This window comes from Eutrigla gurnardus, assembly GCF_963514095.1.
Source record: "Eutrigla gurnardus genome assembly, chromosome: 21".
Classification (NCBI taxonomy): Eukaryota; Metazoa; Chordata; class Actinopteri; order Perciformes; family Triglidae; genus Eutrigla; species Eutrigla gurnardus.
In genome coordinates, this window is record NC_139932.1 from 12,399,715 (window position 1) to 12,417,781 (window position 18,067).

General features: G+C 44.1%; 1 protein-coding gene across 1 annotated transcript; it reads right to left on the reverse strand.

Moving 5' to 3' along the window:
• Positions 1-1,527: 1,527 nt before the first annotated feature.
• On the reverse strand, positions 1,528-11,768 carry rassf8b (Ras association domain family member 8b; the record flags this gene model as incomplete). Its single annotated transcript, XM_084038570.1, has 9 exons — positions 11,432-11,768; positions 6,163-6,328; positions 4,214-4,564; positions 3,845-4,050; positions 3,449-3,652; positions 3,288-3,362; positions 2,963-3,085; positions 2,119-2,245; positions 1,528-1,643 (listed from the first exon to the last, which is right to left on the reverse strand). The coding sequence occupies exons 2-9, from the start codon at positions 6,272-6,274 to the stop codon at positions 1,528-1,530; spliced, it is 1,314 nt and encodes a 437-aa protein (XP_083894696.1). The 5' UTR covers positions 6,275-6,328; positions 11,432-11,768.
• Between the last annotated feature and the right edge of the window lie 6,299 nt (positions 11,769-18,067).

Here is an 18,067-nt window from a genome sequence, read left to right on the forward strand (position 1 = left end):
AGACTTTTGTGGAATCGTAGTTGCATTGTTATTAAAGTGCTCTCGCCTGATGAGTAAGAAGTCTCAGTTTTACTTCAACTTCTTCTGTGTTAAGATTCAACAAGACAAGATCTCGACCGTCCGGCACAACCAACCACGAAAACCAAAAAACGCTACTATTTGACTCAAGTTGGTATATTTCACGAGTATATGTTGCATTCATATAAAAAAAAAAGTACATTCATCTAACTATTATAGTTTTTAACAATGGCTTTGGTTCATATGAGACATCTTTAGTTCATAAAAAAAATCAGATGGAACAAAAGTGTGCAGTATGTGGGTGTAATGCTGTTTTTAAAAGTGTGTCCCTGCTTGATGAACACAGTGAAATAGGTGAGAATCCAAGTAGCACCTCAGATTATGAGCTGATGGGCTAAAGTGTAACAAAAATAATATGCACAGTCATGTCTGACCTGCAACAATGAATTAAAACAGATAACATCAGGACTCGAAGCAACTTCCACACAAGTTAACTTTCACACCTCTGAATAATATATGTTTTGTCGCCACCTGGTGGTCGGACCGGGTGTGACGTCGTTGCCGGCAAACTTTCCGAGCTGGATTTACACTCTAGGCTCAAAGGCCTCTGTCATCACTCATCTCTTCTTCCACATTTTCAGAGCTTCTGGAGAAAGTGCTCGAGTGAAACAAAGAGGAGATTAATGGCTCTGCACCAAATATGACAAAACTGAGCCTCGAGACAAAATATTTCACTAAAATGTCCAATAGATGTTTCCTCATTGCTCTGTCTTCTATCATTTACTTTATTTGAAGGGAAAAACACAGGAAATGTGAAGCAAATGTATTCCGGCTAAAAAAAAAATCTAACTTCTGTGTATGAAAAAGTTGAGTGTTACTGTTGAGTTATGCTGACATCAGTTACCATGACTCAAGTATTCAATCACTTCTATATGGCGCATAGTTTAGTAGCTACCTTGAGTTCTAACATTATTAACCTCCGGTTTGAAAAACACCAGAGTAAGGCAATCAGATATGGCTATGGTTGGAGTGAAGGTGTTGGTGCATGCATTATGTTCACACGTGTCCAAACTTTGCATCCTCCACTTCGTGAGTTACGACGTAAAAATAAAGTTCATCTGCACCGTTTGGCTGAAGCTTCCTCAGGGTACCCAAGGACATCTGCTGGCTTTTTTTTTTTAACATTTTTTTTCATTCTGAGAAACTCTGAGCTTGAGTAGAGTTGATTTAAGAGGAATCTCCACTCACCGACTCAAGAACAGGCAGATTAAATGTTAGTTTGCGAATGGATGTTGACATCAGTTTGAGTCTACGATGGAAGAGGAAGCAGAGCAGGAAAGATGCAAAACAGATGTAAGAAATGTGTTTCTTGTCCTCCATGCAAAGTTTTTGCCAAACATCCTCCAAAAGTTGTTTCAGTTCCTTTCTCTGCGGCGTTTCAGCTGTTTGAGGAGTGAATTCTCCTTGGCGACGCCGTGCTGCTCAAACCGGGTCTCCTGCAGTTTGGGCTCAAACGTAGATGCCTTCGGGGTTGAGGCTGGAGGACACGGTGCTTTGAAGCATGCGGAGATCGCTCGGTAACAGCCGAGAAGAGCCGAGGCGTTTCAGAGAACCGGAGTCCACTTCTGTAGCAAAGCGACGAAACAAAGAACAGGACACAACTTCATTTAACAATCAGACGTGACATTCTTGTAATCTATGCTCGTCACGGTGACTCTTTATTGTAATCCATTTCAGTCATTTTGTGCAAATATTTGCTATTAATGTATTAAACAAAAGCAGTTGCCAGTGTTATTTGTCTTTTTATTCTGAGAATAATTCATCTTTTTGAACTATGATTAGGTCGATGTAATAGGGTTACGGATTTAAGCTGCTGTGGCACAACATTCTGCCTCAGCAGCTCCAGCCTGACGTCTAATATGTCCTTCTCCGGATGACCACTAGGTGACACTGTGTACATACACATATTGAAGACAATGTATGTAAAGCGTTATTAGCTATGAAATGTAACTTTTTTTTAAATCGAGGTGGCGGTAACGTGGCAGGTCGCCGGTCCCCCATCGGTGTGTACATGTGGAGTGTGTTTGCGGGTGTACGTGCCGTCGTCGTCTTCCCCTGCAGGTTGAGCAGGCAGCACAGTGACCTTGGTACCAGTCTGCTGAATGAACTGCTGCAGGTTGACCTGTCGGAGCTCTTTTGTCAGCTGCTCCAGCTCCTGCTCCTTCTCCTGCGATAGACAAAAAAACACCGTGGCATCTAAATAAAAAACGATACACTCAAGGTGCTTTTTTTTTTTAAAACACTAAGAAAAAATGCATTAATTCAGCTGCTGCAACTAATTTGGATCATTTTCTCTCCCTTCATTTGCATATGTGCATTTTAACCGAGGGGGAATTTTAATATGTGCAAATCAATTAGGCGTCCCACTGTGCTCAGGGTCCGTCCAGAAGTCCTAACCCAGTTGAGGCAGCTAAAGAGAAGAGATAGCTCCCAGATGGTTACGCAACCGCAGGCGAGGGATTGTGTACTTATACAGGCCCCTCTCTAATCAGGCGAAGAATGCTGGTAATACCCTCCCTCCCTTCCCCGTCTCATTACCTCATGCGTCCCAGACCCTACTGGACCTCGCCAGCTACACGAAGCACTCCGCTTCATACGAAGATGTGCGCAGCCGAGGAGCCACCGCAGGAGATTAAACTCCGCTCCACTGCCCACAACTTAAATGAGCTTAGATTTCTGCCGTTCCACCTGTGTGCAGGGGGGGGGACTGAATTTTCACACACTGCAAATTTCGAACAAGCAATTTTAGAGTTTTTCTTAAAAAAAAACTTCAGCATCCTCCACGTATATTGGGATCTGCCAAGAGTGTTTTAAATTGCTGACAATCTTCAGGGGTTCGGCGTTGGTAAACAAAATAAAAATACGGAGCAGAATATGAGCTGACCTGTAATCTCATGCTGGACTGGCCGAGTGAGCGCTCCAACGCCCTGCAGCTGCTCTCCAGCCGAACTGTGTGTTGACTCTGCATTTCGAGCTCTGCTCTCACTTTGTCCAGCTGGGCTTGGGCCTGAAATCCAGACAGGAAGTGGCCCAACGTCATTCTTCCTCATGGTAAAGATCTCGGAGGGTTCCTTCATGCTGTTGTGTTACACTTTTGAATGAGGGACACTGCCGAGACCTGAATGAGATCTCAGCAGTCCAACAAACTACGTTCCTCTCTGTTTGCATGCTGTTGAGTGTGTATTCGGACACCAGGATATAGACTGTACCTCCTCCTCATTGACCCTCTGGTTGAGCTCAGCCTCCTGCTGCAGCCGCTCCTGTTCCAGGCCTCCCTCCATGCTCTACACAACACGACAGGCAATAGGTAAGTCATAGTAAAACCCAGTAAAACGGCGTCCGGTGGACTCAAGTAGCTTCTCCAGCTCACCTGTATGTGCACCAAGTACTCTGAGAGCTTGGCCTCGCAGTCGCGCACGCGCCCCTGCAGCTCGGCTAGCTGTTGCCGGAGCTGCCGCTCGCTTTCATGCTCGATCTGCAGCTCGTTCTGCCAGAACTCTTCCTCGTCCATCTCCGCATCGTTCCTCCTCACCTGCTGCTCTAGGAGCAGCAGCTCCTCCTCCAAGTTTCCTCCCTGGGAAGTGAAAAATGGTTCCACTTTAAACAGTATAGCCCCAAAGAGGATGTAAAGTACAAAAGCTGGGAATGATAGACTGCTTTTCATTTTTAAGGGAACCTTGAGATGGAGCCCAGCGCCACCCACTGAGCTACAGATGAACTGCTCCTTTCCTTAAGTAGAAGTACTGCTGGGTTTGGTTTTACTCACTTCATCGGCGTCGCCGGCCGCCTCCTCCCAGTCCTGCAGCTCGGCCTTGAAGCCCAGCAGACGGCTCTCCAAGGCCTGGAGTTTGTCTCTCTGCAGCTGCACCAGCCGGCTCAGCTCTCTAGCTGGACTCCCGGGTCTAGATGCTACTCCGACACCTCCGACCCTGCTCAGGCTCAGACTCACGCCCCGCTGCTGGGACTGTTTGGCTGGATGGATTGCATGAATAAATGTTTTTTTGATTGTTGACAAGTAAAAAACATATCGAGGAATGAAGACCGTAAAACCAGTCCAAACCTTTCTGAGAGTATGTACACAGTTACCTCTGACACATTCAGCTTGAATGCACTGAACAAACTAAAAACACACTACCTTCAGAATCTCTGCTTTTCCCAAATATGTCCCGCAGACCCTTGGCCCCCCCGGTGAAGGTCAGAGACTTGCGCTTGGGTTCCCTTCGTCTGAGTGAGCGGTCTGTCCCTGAGGGGCGGAGCTTGGCCAGAGGTGGCAGGCTCTGCCGGTGGAAGCCACGCTCTGGGACGCGAGCCTGCCCGTCAGAGGTGGGCCGCTCGCTGACAGACGGGCCGGTCCGTTGGAGGATGAGCTGGACGTCGCTGGCATACTGACCCCATTTGTTGAGGGACACCACAGGGTTCTCATGCGGAGCCAGGTGACGTTCGGTCTCACGCCATTTCTCGATCAAAGTGTACCTGCCGGTGCGTCCTGGGACCAAATGACAACATAAAAAAATCTAAATATAAATCACAAATAAATCTAAACGGGTTTGATTATTTCATTAGAGACTTTCCTGTATTTTTTTTGTCCTTGATCCATGTTTTGATGTAAGCAGGGTTCAGTTGGATACAGGTGATGTCATAAACTTCCATGTACCAATCAGGATTTAGAAACATTTGAATCAAAACCTGATCACAGCTGTGAGGCTGTTTTGTTATCTGCCCGGCCGTTCAATTTTAAAATCCATTTATTTCAACTTTGCTTTTGATTAATGGTCCAGGAATTGTGTTCCAACAGAGATTATGCCTTTGGCTGATTCTGCTCACACTTATTCAATAAAACTTTCTCTCTCCCTCGGGGGTCCCTCTGACCCTGTGGTGTTCCCCAAGGATCTATTCTTGGCCCCTTGGCCACATGAGTCACAAACACAATTCACTTTCATTGTTATGCTGACAACCTCCAGATTTATGACCTGTAAAGTAACTTGCATGATTTAATGGCTTGCTGCCTCTTTGTGCATGTTGTCATGGTGCAAACTCCCACTGGTAAGTTACTCTATAAGCCCACTTTTAAAAAGTTCAAAGTGTGTTGCAACAAAGAGGAAAGACTGAAACTCATTCGTTGAACTGTTTTCAACTCCCACACTTGTGCATCAATATAGAACTTTAGCATGTTTTTGTGCAAGGACTTAACAGTGGGAAAAATTCAACTCAACAAACGGCAATTGTGTCGGGAACAAGGCTACGTTCAATGGTTCACGGCTGTGTGTGTGGATGTGTGTACGCCTGCATTCTTGCCTGTGCACATATAGATAAAAGTGAAACACTGACCATCGTACCCTCACCCTCGTCTTACACAGTAAGGGTCCTTGTAAAAAGAGGCACATTCATCACTACAGCCATTCACATCAAAGTGTCCTGGGCTGGACAAAAGGCACTGAGAACACAAAGGACAGTGAACACCATAACTCCTGCTGTAGTGTCTCCCTGAACGACATGTGTTTTAGCTCTGAGAAACATCTATCTAAGGGGAGTAGTGAGAAATCCCTGTGGAAATCTGTCCGGGCTAAAAACAGCACACATCTTTCAAGCGGAGGAAATCACAGTACGGTCTTACGTGCACAATACAATGCATGTGACGAGTAACACCGAGCGTCAACTTATTTCTGTGCAATCGTGCAACATGTAAACAGGCCAAAGTCTGCAGCATGACTCATCTCGTTTTCGTGCAGCCCATTTATGGTGAAAATCTCTTTGTGCCCTCTAGTCACTTTTCATTTTACTGCAATTTATCATCTCCAGTATGTCTGACAACCTGCCCGGCCAATATCAGATACAAGCCACGTAGCAGAAAATCCCCATCAGGAGATCTGTGGGACTAAATATAATTTACGCCACATAAGTATACGTTTTTCAGCACAAGGAGGGGATTTCATCTCACAGTGTTTAATCCACTCTTCTAGTTGTTTTTATATTGGACTGTGAATGCACCATCATATAACCAATAATAATTCACAATCTAATGTTTGTATTCCTGTGTTATTAGATAGTCTTTGAGGATGTACCACTGTTTCGTTCTGAGCTTACCGATGGCTTGTGCCAAAGCAATGACCACTTCTTGGCATGTGGTGAACTCCGTGACGCCGCACACGATGCGCTGCACTCCGTCCACCCACACTTTCAGCTCCATGGCCTTCATCCAGAGGCCCTCATTCCTCCACACCTCAGGGGGGCGCTAAGGATGCTGTCCATCCTTAAAAGGGAAAAAAAGTATGCAATGAACTATTATTCTTGTAGACGTTTTTAAAATTCTTGTAAAACAAAACCATTAAAGCTGCACTCAATACTGTTTGCAAACATCAACCGAATAAGGTGACAATATGGCAACGGTGTGCTTACAGCTTGTTGTGCTGAAAAATTTGTCATTGCTAAATGAACATTTGTCATTTCCCATCCTTCCCAGAATCCCTTTACAAACACTAGACAACACACTTACTACAACATAGATAAACTCTTTGTAAAAAAAAAAAAAAATCAATCAAATCAAGCACCAAATGGTTGTGCAGCGGGACACCGGCGTCCTGTAAACGAACATCTTACGACATGTGTTTTTCCCAAGTAGTTTCCTGTAATACTGCTGATGAATTGCCGCAGGAGCACACTTGTGGTTCAGCGAGTGTGACCGTCGACAGGCCTCATCCAATATATTTTTCATTTGCTGGTGTTCGAGCAGGAAAGCTCACAGCGATCGCATGCGAGCGGAATGAGAGCCATTTTCAAAGTGCTGACACAAGCACCTCGGCGGCGGAGGCAGTCATTAGGAACCTGGCAAGGCCGCGACAGCGGGGCCGGTGCAACAGAGCAGTGAAGGAGCCGGTGCCTAATGCTCAGACTTTTGCAACCCCTACTGGGCAGCAGCCCTCATTTTTCCTGACTGGGCCATCAGTTCAGCTCTGATCCTTGACTTCCATATCCCTTCAGGCTTCCCTTAACAAGTTAGGCACCTTCCATCTTCATCACAGCTGGAATGGGGCTCCATCCCTCTCGCAATTCAAACTATTGGCCCCCCTTGAGGCCTTTCCCTACTGAGACGGCATTACATTGCTCACTCCCTCTGCACTGGAGGCATCTGATAAGGGCAAGGCCCGCCTTTGGTGGGGAACGAGATGATTTGTAACTGCAGATAGATACTGCAAGATGCATCTGAGCCCAGTTGATCAGACTATGAATACAGCTCAGCTGAATAGGGGAAGAAAGGGGGTACATAAAAAAAGGGAGGATAACATCAGGGAATAGATGGGAAAGATTTTAATTTTGGTGGTAGTTCAGAAAGTCAGGGCAGGAAAGTTAAGTGAAACTATTCCAAATATGAACGCACTATTCATTGGGAAAAGTTGGACTTTAAGCCTATTTCTAAACAAGCGTTAACAAAAGCGGTGGTTTCATGATCCTAACAGATGACGCAATGACGCCTTTAAAACCGTCACAGCCGCAGTCGAAATGTTGCGATAGGATGTTTATTCAATGACGGTGATACTGAAATCACACCAGGAGGAAGAGCCCGTGTTGACACAATCTGTAAATCGCTCGCTCCATCTCGCTCTCACACACACTCGCTGGGTGCACGTCCATGTGAGAAGTCGTGCTGAAGTCATTCACTCCTCTGTGATACATAAACCTATCATAGAAACACAAATTAAGCTCCAGCAAATTCATTTGCACCTCATTTTAGTTTATTTAAATATGCAAATGCTGGTTGAAAGAATATGTTCCTGTTATAAAAGTGGGGGGAAAACAGTCTGACTGGGCTGATTGCCATATAAGGACAGCTTGGATTGTCTTTTCAGGAATACGAGTCACCTTCTCCACCACAGTTATATTGAATTAAAAGATTATTCCGATCCTCGGAGGCACTTCCTGGCAAAGAACAGGGACACTTAAAAATATCCAACATGACCATCAAAACTAGCAAACGTGAGGTCAAAAATAATCCCCACGAGCACGTCTTGCGTTGTTCTTTAGTCCAACGTACAATTAACTTCTGTGACTCACATGCTCCCACCGGCCCTCTGACACAAACATCACCAACGTACGCTGGGAGGTGCGAGAAGCGGCGGGAGGCGCTATAGGAGCTGGCAGCTGTGCAGAAGCAGATGTTCAGAATTCGTTAGTCGAACTATAGGTTTCTAATTTGATCCTTGATGATGAATCGGCCTTGAATGGCTGACATCGCTGGGAATCAGTGAATCTTCTTACCTATGTGAGCAGGAGAACGCAGGATATAGAAGCTGTGACCTGCAGTCAGGGTTTGTCAATGTCAAAGTAATTGAATTCTCTCCCCTCTGCAGTGTGTTTCCTTGTGGAAACGAGCTTCGATTTTCTTCGCCCCCTGCTAATAACTTCCAACAGTTGAATCACTCAAAAAGGCTCCGCCGGCTGCCTCGGCCACCTCGGTGCCTCTTTCAAGACAGCCGCTGTTGCCGTATTGTTCTGAATTTTCATCATGCTATTTCCATATTTTCTCGCTGGTTACGCCTTTGATCTGAATTACAGTTACTTTGAACCGCCCCCCCCCCCCCTGCTGCCACAGTGTGAATAAATAAATCATGCATGCTGCACGCCGAGTGTACACAACTTAGCATGCTGCAACATGTGCGGTTCTATTTTGGGTTCAACATCCATGTAAATGTATACTTTCCATATTTAGCCATCAGGCCGAGCCGCTCGTCTCCACGCCGTGTGACCTCAGATCCTGTGGGAAAGGTGCAGTAGGAGCTTCCTTTCCCATTAGTCACAGTTTAATAAACACACAGACTCACATTCCAACTGCATGCTGAAGCCTCCACATAGTCATCCATTCTTAGGGAATCCCACGGGACCATCTAACTCACAACAGGTAGATTCAGGTGGAGTTCCCCTTTCTGTTGTTTTACATTCGGCTGAGTCTATTTCTGAGGCTGAAGTGCGTGCTTTTTACTGCAGTAATGTGGCTTCATGCAAGAAGATGACTGTGTCGTCTCGGCTGTTAACCGTTGAGCTAAACTTAGTTGTGACTTCAGTCGGCCTCCCCTGAAGTTTCATTCTCAGGATGCCACAAGAAGGCAGAGCTGGGAAGGGGACACGCCGAGCCAGTCAACGCTTCTTCTACGCATTCCCTCAAAAACACGGTGCAAAAACACCACTTAAAGCCCCTTTAATATCTGGAATATATAATACATTTTAAAACGGTACAGAGGAATTAGGATTGAAAAATGTAAAAGAAAAGCTTTTAAGGTTGCACCGAAATGCAAAAATGGCCCTCATATTCATTTCCTGCCTCGCTTCAGCCCAGTGCTCCCTTACTCCATCACTTAATTACACTTTAACAAACTCATTGATTACTTTTTAACCTCCTGACCCCGGTCAGCAGCCTGCCAGCAACACACACAGCAGGGTAACACTTAGTTTTCTTCTTTGTGTGAACTCCTATATGAGCAATGTACCTGAAGTAGGCCATTTCTCACAATGTACTTTGGAATACACTATTAAGTAGTAATTGGATGTGTTTAAGTAAATATATTTTGTATTGATTCTCCATGTTTCAGATAACTAATATGTCAAAATAGCACAGTTTCTTACTAAGACGCCTGAAAATTAGGATTTTAGTGACCTTCGTATGAAGACGTTTTAAAGCGGCAGCAGCAGAGGAGCGGGTCAACAACAACGATGATGCAATCGGGGGCCAATTTTTAAAGAGACAAGGAGGTTGAGGCAGAAAGAGGGAGCCCACGGAAACAAGTGGTGCACAGACAAAAGAGCATGCTACAGTGTGTGTGTGTGTGTGTGTGTGTGAGCCCACATGGCTAGCAGCATGACTGGATGCAAACAATCCCTCACCATGGCGACACAGCTCTGGCTTTGTCCGGGGGCCTTACACAGATGACTGGATTGATTGGAGGGCACGGACTGGGAAAGTAGACCAAACAATCACTAACAATTAAGAAAGCAGCCCTTGCTTTCCTGTCACTTCCTCTTTGTTCCCCCCTGAATGTGGGCTGCGAGACCAACGTGGAGGTGTGTGTACTACTACTACTACTACTACTACTAGTTTCTAAAACATGTCTGTTTAACCAGTTTCAACTGGAGGCATCATACAGTTTACTTGTCCTCCAGAAACGCGTACTTAAATACACACACCATGTTTATTACAACTCAACACAAGTTGTTTTTTTTCTCATATCAGCAGTATCTCATCTTCCCTGTTTTCGTCACTATAAACACTGTAAGTCCACCCTGAAATCTGATAGTTATTAAAATGATTCAAACGTGAAATTTGAAGGAAAAAAACACAACCTCTCATACATTCTTTTTTTAATTTACGACCAGCTGAGGAGAGTCAAGTGGCTGCAGGTGAAACAAAGAGCAGGGGGGGGAAAAAGTTCAAAAAGATAATTTAGCATTTTCGTTTATTATATTTCCACAGGTGCCGGGGAACAATCACCATAGTGATGTTGGGCGACCATAGCTGCCACCTTGCAGTCTCAAAAGTTCAACTAATCAGCTTGGTGGAGACAATAAGCCTTTAACCCTGTAAGACTCGGAGCTTAGCCGATGTGGAGGTTGTGGGAGGGGGAGCGTGGACTGGATTTACACGGCAAAGTCTGTGAAATTACAGGTTTTTTTCTGATTTAGCAGCACAAGTCCAGCATGTTGAGCCTATTAGTTTAGGTAGCATTCTGAGATGAATTATTAGATTATAGATATTGCTTGTGTTCTTTTTTTTTTGCTGTTGTTGTGGATGGATCAAGTAACACAACAACACCTAAACTATATCTTTACGCTGTTGAGTATTCCCACCCTGAATGAGTTTTGCCCTCCACACTACAGGTATGCTGCTTCAAGGACTCTCTTGCTGCATGACTCAGATGGAGGAACTCTGATTAAAGCCACTGCTGAGTGAGCGCTTATTGCCCAACTCTATTAAGAGATTCATCATCTCCCCCCCCCCACACATCGACCACTCACTCATTTCCTGCTGGCTCATGCATCAGGTATGACACACCAGCATCAATCCCATTTAAGGATGTGTCCTCGTGTGAAGTATTTTAAATGATCTGCCACATTAGCATTCAAATAGAAGGCAGGATGAGGAGAAATACATGATCTGACCCATATGAGAAATAAAGTTATGCAACAGAGTGTGTGAGCTCCTCTGCGTGTTTTCCTGTCTTCCACATCCACAACAACGATGCTATCCGCTGTGGACTGGTCATTTCATCGCCTACAAGCTGCTTTTTATTGATATGTTGCCTTCACTGACGCATTGAGACGTCGGCCGTTCAGCCTCCCCCCACCCGAGTAAAAACCAACAACCTACCTGTATTCAGCAGCAGATCGCTGTGTGACAGAGCGTTAGAAACTCTCCCGCTATGCTGTAGTCTCGGTGGTTCCCCTCTGGGATCAGATCCAGCCACTTTTGTGCCACTTGTTCTGCGGCTCACATGCGGGAGATCCCGTTTATCCCGCGTCGGGATGGTCGGCGTGCGCGCGGATGTAAACACGCGTCCGTCCGGCTATCGGGCGTCCGACATGCGGCTCTCAACATCTGCCGCTCCGCCTGCTGCTCAGCTCTGAGGGAGGAGAGACCACGGAGCCTGTTGTTAATTGCATCGAAACCGAACTGGGACGCCGCAAGGCATGATGGACCGGTTAAAGCTGCAACGCACTTGCGACGCAAACGCACCCCCCCCCACCCCGAGACGCACTCGGCGCTGATGCAGTTCGCAGTCACGTTGGAGCTGGAGGGGTCTGATCCGAGAAGCATGGAGGCGCGTGCACGTGTGTGCGTGTGCTCAGATGAAACGTTTTCAGGGTCACATTGTGTCCATGAAGATAAATCTGCCCCATGAAAGAGTTTTCACATCTATTTCTAGTGTCATTAACATGTTATAGATTTTTTTTTTATTCTTTAGGTTTTGTCTTTTTTTTGACAATGTGGCTCATTTTTTCTCTCTTTAAAAAAAAAAAAAAAAAAAATCAATGTTAGTCTATAATTAAAGGGTCTCTAGATGAGAATACACATTCAAGTTAAATTACCTTGTTGACATTTTTAATTACATCTACGCCAACTCAACCCTTTCTCCCTTATTGAAAAATAAGTAATAAGATGCAAATATGGATATTATGTGTATCCACACGTTACTGGACACAACATGTCTTCTACGTCACTGAAAAAGTCTGTTATTGGTGTGTGTGTGTGTGTGTGTGTGTGTGTGTGTGTACACTGGAGGCTTCCAGTTTCCACATCAGACATGGAAGTTGTATACTGAAGCGTGATTGGCTTCCAAATAGTTGTGATGTCACTAAACCGTTCTCTCACATTCAGCTGAGCTTTAAAGCGAGAACACAGAGAAACTTCAGCAGGTGAATGTGAAAACAGACTTCTGGTGTCAAACTCTGCACGCATCGGCTACATCATTCTGCACGGTGATACTCAAACATCCATCAAACCAACAATGAATAAAACAGGGACTATTAATTCCCCTACCGCTCATTTGTATTGCTTTGCAGGTGGTGTTTTATTATTTTTTTTAAAACGTGCGACTTTGAGGCTGAGAAACACGCATCTCAAAGTCAAATATTTCACTTCTTTAATCTTTTCTTCAGCTTTAGAAAAAGCAGAAAACACGACAATGTAAAGAAATAGCATGGGCCTATCTGTATGCTTGCAGCTGGATTCACCACACAAACACAATCCAAAGATACAGCCTGATATAACTGGTGTCGTTGGGAACTTTGGGATCCAATTTAAAATGCACTTCTGTGGGTTTGGCTACATGCTGGTCAGAGTTTAAGAATTTAATCAATGAAACAGTTTCAGCACAGATTGATTTGTGAAGTAAAAATCTTAATATTCCCAATCTGGACATATATTTAACGTCCTGTTTCCTGTTCAGGGCTCCATGGCAACAGCCATTAAGCTCAGCACAAAGCAACCAATATGCTTCAAATGCACTTTCATGTTCCATTTGACACATGTGCCTTACTTTTAAAGTGTGAAATTGTGTGTGTCCTTATTTAAATTCCAGCCACCACTCTCATGTCTTCATGTCTCACAGCATTAATCATGACAGCCGCCAGTTGTGCTGATCGGGCAGAATCGCGGATGACCTTCAGCTTTTCAGCACGCCGTACATTTCAGTGTGGATATGACGCGTCGGGAGGCGACGCAGGACTTGTTCAAACCGAAGCATTCTCTCCTGACATTTTGCAGCACGATAGTTGCCGCATCTGGTTATTTAATCTGTTCTTCAACGCCCAATTAAGCAGTCTCTCGCGAACCCATTTTGTCGGCAAATGTCTTTATGCGAGTCATAAATTTGATAAAACCTACAATATGGTTCCGCTTTCGGGGGCCAGCTTTGATTTTAATGGCGCTCCTTTCGCTCCAGCGTCGCAGGCCTGTGTATCAGTTTAGAACAAAACTCTGCATTTAAATCCTCAACATATGGTTCAGCTGTCGCGACAGTCGAGCCCTTGTGTGATTGATGCTTTCGCCCAGGCAACGTTTGACAGGTGCTTTCGGGATTTAAAGCCCCATATTCAAACTTAACGTGAGCTATAGTCGGGTATTTGCTTTGATAATGTCTGGGTCATGACTTGAAAGCAAAGCAAAAGTTGGTTGTTCATCACAGGAAGTGAAAAGGTGGGGAGTTGCACTTTTGGCTAGAAAGGTTCAAGCCAAAAACATATTTCAGCCTGAAAAGAAAAAGTAATTAAGTTCCTTTGACAGGTGTCGTCACTTTGCCTCATTAGACTCTTCCTTGCACAACTCCACCATGCATGAGGCAGAGCAGAGGTCCAACCAGGTGAAGACACCTGTGTGCACCAGCTCATACTCACTTCAGAATGTAGCGTAGTTAGAACGTTAAGTGCTCAAAGTGGAGATTTACTGAATTAAAAACCGGTCGCAGCACAACATGAAGATTAGTTTTTATTACACCCAGTAAATACCAGGTGTTGCCAAGCTAAAGTCATTAATGGGCAAAATGTTAGCTTGACATCATCTGAGTCATTAAGATAGAAGAGACGTTATAAGCGAAACATCTTACCAAACACTTTAATGATCCAAACTGGGGAAATGTTAGACTACATGACACAAAAAAAAAAAAAAAAACATCAAATAACTAAACAAAATCAATGTAATAACATTTTACTAAATTATTTCAGCTGTTAGCATCTTAATATTTCCCACTGCTACCCTTTAACACACGTTTCCACCAAAGCATGAATGAAAACAAAGACAGCTTGTGTGTGAAAAAACAACAACTGGCAGTTATTGTTTCGCCCCTTCAGCTAAATTTTGGTAAGTTATGCTAAAGCTCACGATGTTACATTAACTTCCACTTTATGTAGCTGGTTGCTTCTGGTGCAGATGTTTCCAAGCAACCCATTAACATGAGATTTAAGTCTTTTATACCCAAGACATTTCTTTGTTGATCAAAGTAGGCTATTCAGTAGCAAAGTATTTTTTTCCCTACCTAACTAAGTGGTTTTGTTGTGTAACTCTTTGGAATTGTTTTTGTTTGAATTTACAACGGAAAACGGAAAATAGAGGAGCATCCATAAAAAATGTAATTGTCCTTTAATTCTGTTTATTGTGCATTTTGTAAATTAATTACACTCAAAATACGAGCGTATGGAGAGAGAGTCTGTGTACAAAAAGGTGATTAAAGTATCATCAGGTTCTTAAACCCAGCACTGAGGCGACTGCTCGTCTTCTTGGGATTTTCAGAAGGGCAAGTCAAACTATCTCTTCACCAGCCTGATACATTCTTGAACCACGTTCTCTGTTAGAAGCCACATCGCTGTCCCTCTTTCAGACCACTGACATTGACCTTCTGCCTTTTTTTAACGTGGCTGTTAGCTGATCAGCCATCAAGTGAAGAAGCCTGGTCTTTGAGGACCCAAAGACAAGAATCACCCCTTTGATCCTTTACTCAAACTCTTCAGATACCTTCTGGGCGCCCGTCACAACACAACCCCCTTGACCCCAATCAGTCACGAGTCCAACGAGCACTCTTACTCGGCCGAATTCCAAAAAAAAAAGGACTCCTCACTTCTCAAGGCCCCCATCCTTCTTGACCCGTCTGCTGTGTTTGGCACCGCCGCGGACCATGAGATCTGACAATTCATACGGTGCCTTTCTACCTGGCTGAACGCATCTATTGGGTTTCAGCCCTCGGCTCCCTCCTGTACTTGCTTTCACAAGGAGCGAACTGATGTTCTCTACTCTATTTTATGTCCCGGGCTGAAAGATTTGACTTATAGAGTACTTGACATTTGCATCACCCTGAATACACAGGAGACACCTGACATTAAGGGGAGAAGAACCTGCTACATCCAATTAAATTGTGGTCCGCCCAAAGATTCAAGGACGACTGAAAGACTTTCTTTCTTCCCTGTACAACAAGGGAAACATTTATGTGCCCTTCAACACAAGTGATGGAGGCCTATTTCAAAACTAGTTTAAGAACTATATTTTGTGGTTGTAGACCTTGTTGTAAAGCAGAAGCAAATTCTGGAGGGGACTGCAACGTGCTCATTTAAGCGTGTAACAATCCTGCATGTGCCAGTGAATGTCTGTTCTTTGCAGCTTTTCTACACAAAAGCTTGTTGTCTAGTGATATTATATTGTCAGAAGTGTCTTTATTCCCAAGGGACACCATATAGCTTTTCTGGGCCTTTTCCCTTCGGAGCTGTAAGGATAAGCTCTGATCACAATATGTCCCCCGTTGGTTTTAGTTGGTGCAGAGTGGATTCATGTTCTGAACCAGTGGTTTATACCCAAAAGTTATGATTTTGCAGCCCCCTTCAGATTCATTTTGCAACACCTTGCATTGGTCCTGACCCCAATATTGGGAATATCCAGTTACCCAAATGGAGGTAACTTTTAAAGGGTATCACTGAGTAGTATGTCAAATTAAATTCAGACATAACATCTTTCTTTGTCCAACTTCAGTCCAGGTGGTTATATTTGCAAACTCGTGACTGCACAGCCTTGAGGGGACGGCCTCACTAGTAAACTAGTAAAACCTTTGTCCCACTTTCATAAGATCTCACTGCTCTGCCGCAGAGGACTCAATGATTGCTTTGTTTCTGCCAGTCGACGACTAAATATCAGGAGGAAGCCTGTTATCTGGCAAACGTAGGTGTTTTTTTTTAATTAGCTGTGCTTTGACCAAGTCCTCTGCCGCTCCCCAAGACAGGGATTAACTGACAAAGGCAAGAAAAATAAAGTGGGCTTTAGGGGGACATGGGTTCTCTAAAATAGAAGGTGTTGTGCCAAAAGAGAAATAGGCGCTTGCTTTGGGGTTGACTCCAATTTTAGAGCCAGAAATAAAAATTAAAAAAAACCCAGGGCAAACAAAAAGACACACAACACACTCTCTCAGCCACAGCACAAGTGACCGTGAGCTCCAGCAGACTGAGGCTTTTTAAAAACTCAGCTCAGCTGCAGGCGATGCCTCCTAACGAGCAGGCATGCCCACAGCTGAGCTCGTTAGTGTGCAGACTGAAATTAAATCTAGTTTTGATGTATACGGCAGTTCATAGTGTGTTTTTTTTAAAAAAGGTTAAAGATGATTCATATATTTATATCAGAATCGTTGTTTTTTCTATTGTTTTGGTGTGAGTAATGGTGTTTTCTTTAGTTCTTTGTTCGTTTATCCCAAATAACCCCAAATAAATTAAAATTTAAATATTTTTTTCACCCCCCCAGTAAACGTTTAACTTTAATTTTTCCCACAGTTCATTGCACAGCTGTGTCTACAGGTACTCCTGAAGTTGCAGAGAGCTCTGTACTTATAACCGTCTAGTCTGGACTTAAAACATGCAGCATACTGTGTCTGACTATGTGACATTACAGGGTGGTACTTCATTCCAGGCATTCTCATAAGATCAGAGAGGGGGAGAAAAACACATGTAGTCCCAGGAAACCATTAAAATGGTCTGCCCCCCCCCCCCCCCCAAAAATGAACAACTTCATTGAAGATCCCAAATGTTCTTGAGTGATTATGTCAGTGGAAAGCAATTTGAGTGTTGACACCCCCCTGACAATGGCGTCAGTGTAATGAAGAAAAAAAAGAAAAAGTTCCCTTTCGCCTGTTTTCCAAACTGCTGCCGTTCCTGTGGAAGAATCCCTTCTTTGTCTCTGTGAACTCTAAACATGTTCAGTCATTATGTGACAACCCGCGGTACGGTCCACTTCACCCCACTCTTCTCCAGCAGCCAGACAGATCTATCCTCATGTGTCTCGACACCTGTTACCGTTGGCTATTTTGGTGTTTTGGACATGCACTATTTTTCTATGCTGTTCTCCAGGCTTCGGGGTGGTAATAATCCCTCACACACAGGACTGATACTGACAGGGAAAGTTAGTTATCTTGCACTGAGGCTCAAATGTGTTTTAATCGATGAATCCCATGATGCTTTTGGCTTTAAATCCGGTCAGCCTAATTAATTTTGTAGAAGAGAACGAAGCTCCCATGAAATAAGAAGCAAGATTCTCGCAGCAACATAAGCTGTGGAGTAGACAAGTAGGCTATTGTTAAAAAGGATTTGATTTCTTCAGAGGTTTCTCTCTCTCCTCACCAAGAAAATCATGGACTTTATCACCAAAATAGTCCACAAAGTGGGTGAATTAGAGATTAGGAGCAAAAAAAAGGAAGGAAAGAGCAGAGTTTAGTTCCTCAAATAGAAAGGCTTAGGGTTTTTAATCTGAGGGCCAAACCACTGTGAAACATGTGAGTTCATGAATATGAGAAATAAATGTGCCAACAAAGCACTAGGGGGACCATTCTGCAGATGAAAACTGATCTTTTTCGCGGCTCTTCAATCAGATGACTGATGATGAGCAGCTGTGTTAACGCAGCACCACTGCCCTCTGTAGGACGCATTAACACACTTGGTATCTTCCTTATTTTATTGAGCTGAAAAAAGGGGTTCGAAGTCT